Source organism: Pteropus vampyrus, unplaced genomic scaffold (genome assembly GCF_000151845.1).
Source record: "Pteropus vampyrus isolate Shadow unplaced genomic scaffold, Pvam_2.0 Scaffold261, whole genome shotgun sequence".
Lineage (NCBI taxonomy): Eukaryota > Metazoa > Chordata > Mammalia > Chiroptera > Pteropodidae > Pteropus > Pteropus vampyrus.
In genome coordinates, this window is record NW_011889042.1 from 2,763,388 (window position 1) to 2,770,124 (window position 6,737).

The window sequence follows — 6,737 nt, forward strand, 5'->3', positions numbered from 1 at the left end:
GTATCACTGCCAGCATCTTTAGTCAATCATCACATGTTTATTGAGTCCTTGCTCTGCGCCAAGCACCTTGCTGGGTGGCATGAGAAACACTCAGAAGAAGACCGAAGTCCCTAGCTAAAAGAATTTACAATCTAGTTTGAGAGGAAAAGAGGAAAGATAAGGGTGCAAGGGCCATAGCTTCAGCCAAGATTTGTTCCAGGGAGAGGATGGGTAACATTTGGCAAGCTAGACTGGAAGGGCATCCCAGCAGGTCTGCGTCATGACAGAAAAGAGGATTTCCATAGGCAGAGGGGTTGGGGTAGGGAAGGGCATCCCAGCAGATTTCAAGTGGAAGAGCTGGAAAGGTTGAGGTGTCGGCCTTGGGCTTGTGAGAGGTATGCATCTGGCAAGTGCAGCGAGATCTATCTGAAAAGAAGGGCTGAAACAGGTCTCAGGAACTGGATCACTAAAATTGCTTGAAATGGCATCATGGACCAAACTGTGCTTTACTGCACAGTGTGGGCGGCACCTCATTCTCCACTGAGGCCCAGGGTGAGAGGTCTAGCTTATCAATGGCTGAGCAATCCACAAAGCCTTGTGGGTAGCTGTTGGCTTGGAATGGATTCAGTGGGACTTTGGTGATGTGAGTGTTGTCACAGACAAGGCGTGAGAAGGATATTTTCTGTAGAGAGTCCCGCTGCTTCTCAGTGAAGACCCCAGGGTTCTCCCACCAGAACCTGCAGAGACAGAAGCACAGTCTGTCCATATAGCCAGCTATTGACCCCTGCCCTTCCTGCCCAAGGAGAAGGAAGGAGGTCACTGGGAACATGCTGAGGTCTGGGTTAGTCCTCATGGGGACATGGGGACACTGACCTTGGAGAAGGGTCTCCCCTTCCCTCCACTCCCGCTGAGGTTTCACTTGCCTGTCTCCATCACGAATCTGCTGGAACTGCTTGCCCAGGATGCAGGCCAGGAGAGGCCCCACCCGGCCCCCTTCTACCAGCGGCTCGGCAATGCCCCCAATCCAGATGTCAATGTTGTCAGGGGTCCCGTAGAGATCCAGTAACTTCTTCGCTAGCAACTTGTTCTTCAGCACGGCATCCAGCTCTGCCAGTGTCTGGGGCTGTGACAGGTCACAGAAGCCTCTCCAGGAGTTGTACCCTAGGGTGAAGAGACTGGAGCTGTCTCCTTCCAAGGACTTCTTGCCCATAGCCCCCTTTGAGGACATACCTACTCCAGCTCCATCAGCCCTAGAAAGTCTAGACTAATAGTCTCTGGGATGGGGTTCCATTGTTTTCTACGTGAGGTACTTCAGTCTTGAGAGGGCTAGCAGTTTATGTGGGTCCAGGCACTATTCTAAGCAAATATGTAAACTGAAGAACAGAGATGTCAAGTAATTTGCCTTAGGTCACATAACTAGAAATGACATAGGTGGGATTGGAACCCAGGCGTACTGGCTCTTAATTACAACATTAAATTGCCTTTCATGGGTACCAAAAAAAAGGCCCCGTAGTCATCGATTTCTCTCTACTCTCCTTTTCTTAATATTGTCTGGGCTTTTCCACTAGTTGGTTGGAGAGCTCCTTTTCAGATGAGGAGCTCCAGGATGGCAGCAGATATGTTCTTTTGTCTCTGTGTTAGGGAGAATGGAGGATTCCATTTCACAGATGAGCAAGGTGAGTTTTAAACACCAGCATCTCTGCCTTCTGTTTTAGAATGGATCTGATCCTCAAGATTATAGAAGAGAGCCCTCTGAAACTCCAGAAAGTAGCTAAAAGTTCCCCAGCCCAGGCCAGACGCCAGGCCCACTCACCAGGCATCCCATGGTCTCGGCAACGCTGTATGTTGATGGCAGCCAGGTCAAAGCCATGGATCTTGTGAGTGGGCTGGAAAAGCTTGTTGCGCAGCTCTCCTGTCATCATTTTATTCTGATTCATCAACTTGGACTTCTTGGCCAGTAGGCCCCGCACCAGAGGGTCAATTCCACCTGCAAGGGAGACCCAGAGATCATCCTGGGGACAGGGGTAGGGGGGGAACATCTGCCACTGCTGATCCCTCCCTCCACCAGACATTTTCTCTCCGGTGGAAGTAGGGCCGCTGAACATCTCAGGCTGGAAGCAGGGAGAGAAAAGCACAGTGCAGCCTGCAGGGCTGAGCTGGGGCCCGGGGGCGCGGGGTGGGAATGGGGGTCGGAGTCCAGACTGCCTGCCTTGGGGGTGGAAGAAAGGGCCATTCATGGGATGATGGCACAAATATAAGCTTCAGGATTTTTTTCTGAGCTCTAGTTCAGAGAGTTGGCTCCTTCTCTTTCTTGAGGAAGGGTGCAGCATGGGAAGAGGTAGCAGAAATCTATGGAACATGGTCCTGGCTTGTCAAGCCTTAAGTAAAGCCAGTTTCAACACGGCCCGATCTAGGATAAAGGGGAGCTGGGTCCAACCTTTGGCACTTGATGGAGATGGAAAGACTTAAAGGGTAGCAGGAAAGAGCAATTTATTTACCAAACCCATGAATTCTTCCTACAAGAGTCAGAGAAGCCTGAGGCAAGGAAGAGAGGTAGAGAAAACCTGGCACCTTAGAGGCCAGAGGAAGAAAGAAAGGATCATAACTAGTATTTATTGGCCACCTCCTGTGTGTCAGGAACTATTGCAGGGTGCTCTACATGCATATCTCACTTAATTTTTTGTATTCCTACTGAGATAGGTACTATTATTATCCTCATTTTACAAATGAGGAAATTGAGGCTCCGTGGGTTGAATTCTCTTGCCCAAGATCACACAGGAAGTGCTTGGAGTCTGACTTCCAAGCCAGGTTTCCCTGGAAGCAAGCTGCAGAGTGAGACAGCCAGGTGACAGCACTTCCCTGAAAGAATATACCATCTTTGACCATCCTCCAGGTATTGAAGAAGAGGGTGTGCAGAGGGAGCTCTGGTTCTGGACCCCATGGCTGATAGTTCTCATCCAGGCGGGACGTAGTAGAGGGGACCTCCAAGTGGCCAAAGCGTAAGGCAAAGGTGAAGACATTGGAAATTCGGGGGTCCACAGACTCGTTGTAGCCTCGGTATGGAGGGACCCACTTCTGCATCTTGACACCTAGCACGATGGGTAGGTAGTCCCTAAAGGTGATAATCTGGAAGGAGAAACAAGTCATGAAGAAAGGGTGTGAGGAGACTTCAACTTCTGCAGAGTGAGGCTGGAGAGGAGCTGCAGCCAAGAGGGATGAGCAGTGAAAAATCAAGGATGGCACATGGACAGCATGTGTGCCCAGTTCTCATTCCTATGACCCTGGCAGACATTACTAATTGACCGCGAACACTCTTTCCACTGATCTCTCGTGATTTGTCCTAACATAGGCTCTAGTAATCAGTCATTTGAATTTGGCACTTGAGATGTACTCTCTGCCATCTTTGTCCTAAGTTTATGAACTTGAAGCAGAAGTGACAGTCCTATTGTGTCAATTTAACAAAACAATGTCAGATTACTAAACTTTTCCCATAGGCCAGGGCAAGAGGAGGGAAGTACCACAGGAATGGTTCACAGGGTGTCCAAGGGAAGTTCATTCAATCCAGTTCTGAAAGAAATGCTGTACCATGGAGAGATCAGTTTCTGGTTCTGTTTTACTCAAAACAATGAATGAACATAAATTGAGAAAATTTTGGAAAAAAAATTATGCTGTCACATAACCCAATAATTATATTCATTTTTATTCATTCTAGTCTTTGTCTACCTTAGACATATCTTTATAGAGTTGTAGTCCTAGAGAAATGCAGACTTTTCATTCTGCTTTTTCACTTAACACTTCTCACATTTCTTCCTAGCCCACTATTATTATGTAATTAATGTATATAATATTCTATTGCACTCATAGGTCCTTGTCTTACTGTTTTACTCTTAGGTTGCTTCCAATTTGTTCAGCAGCATAGACTCTGTGGATGTCATCCTTGGAGCAGGTGGTCTGCTCCTCGGGTTGTGGGAAGCAGCCGGGGACAGAACCCTGCCTCTGGCTACAGTAGAATGGCCCAGTTTGATGGCATTTGATCTGAGGGGATAGGTGGGGTCATATGGGTTTTCATTTTCTACCATGTGCAGAAAAGCAGAGAACACCCGTCTGCAGAGAGAGCGTGGAGGGCAAAAAGAAGTGAAGACAGGAGCAGAGAGGAGTGTGGAACAGAGCGAGAGCAGCTGCCCTAATTCCAGATGGTTACCAGTCGCTGGCTCTAAGCCTTGCTGAGGCCCTACTATACTGCCTGCCCTGGTGTTCCAGGAGAAACTCTTAAAATGTCGCTTCCATTTGACATGGGTCTAGGGTTAAACCAATACTGAACATCTGAATTAGTCTGAGTGGGTTTCTTTTTCTTATGGTCCAAAAGATGTTATAGATGGAATTGTGTTCCCCTCAAATTCGTATGTTGAAGCTCTAACCCCCATGTGACTCTATTTGGAGATCAGGCTTGGAAAGAGGAAATTAAAGCTAAATGACATCATAAAGGTGGAGCCCTGATCCAATAGGACTAGTGTCCCTATAAGAAGAAGGAGAGACACCAGGATGGTGTATGCACAAAGGAGCGACCACTTGAGGACAAGGTTCCTGGATCCGAAAGTTTTTTAAATAAATATTGAGTTCTGGAAATTTTGAGAATAAATGGAAATAGATCTCTTCAATGGTTAAAAATATGTGTGTGGGGCTTCTGGTTCCAGAACGAGATGGAGTAGACTCATTTTTCCTCAGTCTTCCCCACTGTATATAATTAAACATCCTGGAAACTGTTCACCGAACAACAATAAATAGACTCAAAAAGCTGTTGAGAAGATGAACTGGCCAAAGACCTCAGGACTTGAGGAATGACAACATGGAGAGTTCTTACATACCCTAGACTGGGTACATGAGAGGCTGGCAACCTGGAACCTCCACCAGGAATAGACAAAAGAAGCGAAGAAAATCTTTTCTTTTTTTTTCTCTAAAGGACTGGGACAGGAGAAATTCATCAGATATCTAGTAAAGAGCCCCCAAACTCACTTTACAACCCATACCCTTAGCCATCCCGGCCCCCAATCCACAGCCCAGGCTGACAGATGTCTGATCTTGCCTGCAGTAGTAGCAGCAGTGAAGCCCTGTGTCTCTCTGTTCTTTACTCAATGGCATAAGGAGACCCAGGTGCTGTGGCTTCTGCTCCTCTAGAAAGTTGCTCAGCAGCAGAAGGCAGCCAGGAAAGTACCTTCCTGTGCTGCAGACAGCGTCAGCAGGGGCTGAGTGAGAATTCTGGAAGCACTAGAAGAATAAGGCCAACCAGAATGACATTGCATGGGCTCAGGAACTAAACTCTCATTGGAACAACAGCCCATAAGAGTATAACAGAACCTACATGCCAAACCTAAACAGGGGAACTACGTGTTTAAATAGAAGATTTAAGTAGGATCAAGAGTCTCCTAATAACCAAAATGTCTAGAATACCACTGAAAATCATTCATCATACCAAGACCAGGAAGGACACAATTTGAATGAGAAAAGACAATAGTGGCATGAATCAGGTGTTGGAATTATCTGACAAAGATTTTAAAGTAGCTGTCATAAAAATGCTTCGATAATTAATTACAAGTTATCTTGAAATAAATGAAAAAACAGAACATTTCGGCAAAGAAGTAGAATTTATTTTTTTAAAACCCCTAATTATAGAACTGAAAATATACTAACTGAAATAAAAAAAAAAAAAATCTTGTTGAATAGACCCAGTAGTAGGGTGGAGATGATGGGACAGAACTGAAGGCAGATCAATAGAATTTAGTCAATTTGAACAGAGAGAAAATAGACTAAATAGGTTCACATAAATATGCCCAAATAACATTTGACAAAGGAGCAAAAGCAATTCAGTAGAGGAAAGATAGCCTTTTTAATAAGTGGTGCTGAAGCAATTAGACATTCGTAGGCCAAAAAATTAACCTCGACTTAAAACTCACAATTTATACAAAAATTAACACCCAATAGATCATGGACTTAAATGTTAAACATAAAACTATAAAACTTCTAAACCCAAAACCAAACCAAACCAAACCAAAACAAAACAAACCAAACAAACAAACAAACAAAAAACAACAACAACAAAAAACAACCCAGAAAACAAAAAACAGGAGGAAAATCTTTAGGATCTATGACTAGGGAAAGAGTTCTGAAACTGGACACCAAGAGCACAACCCATGAAAGAAAAAAAATTTGATAAATTTGAACTCATCAAAATTAAAAACTCTTGGTTTGCAAAAGACCCTGTTAAGAGAATGAAAAGATAGACTGGGAGAAAATATTTTAAGTCACATATCTGACAAAGGACTTGTATCTAAATATATAAAGAACACTTAAAACTCAACATCAAAAGACAAACAATCCAATTTGAAAATGGGCAAAATATATGAACAGATATTTATTGAAGAAGATATACAGATGGAAAATAAGCACATGAAAATATATTCAATATGATTAGCCATTAGAGAAATGCAAATTTAAACCACAATGAGATATCACTACATACCTAACAGAAAGGGTTAAAAAAAATAATGATGACACTAAATAAAGACCAGGAGATAGAGAAATGAGATCATTCATACATTGCTGGTAGGAATATAAAAATGGCATAGCCACTCTGGAAAATGGTTTGGTAGTTCCTTTTAAAATTAAAAATGAACTTATTTACCATATGACCTAGCAATTGCACCCTTGAGCATATGTCCCAGAGAAATAAAAACTTATTTTCAAGTAGAAACCTATGCACA

The 6,737-nt window shown here is 44.0% G+C and overlaps 1 protein-coding gene across 3 annotated transcripts in view; it reads right to left on the reverse strand.

Moving 5' to 3' along the window:
* Positions 1-326: 326 nt before the first annotated feature.
* The window catches only part of LPO (lactoperoxidase), a 24,817-nt gene continuing 18,406 nt past the window's right edge, over positions 327-6,737 (reverse strand). For all 3 annotated transcript variants that reach the window (XM_011375090.1, XM_011375088.1, XM_011375089.1), the window contains 4 exons: positions 2,853-3,105; positions 1,793-1,966; positions 903-1,140; positions 327-716 (listed from right to left, as the gene is read on the reverse strand). In XM_011375090.1, coding sequence (XP_011373392.1) covers positions 467-716; positions 903-1,140; positions 1,793-1,966; positions 2,853-3,105 — 915 coding nt within the window. In that variant the 3' untranslated portion in view covers positions 327-466. The remainder of the gene's footprint in view (positions 717-902; positions 1,141-1,792; positions 1,967-2,852; positions 3,106-6,737) is intronic.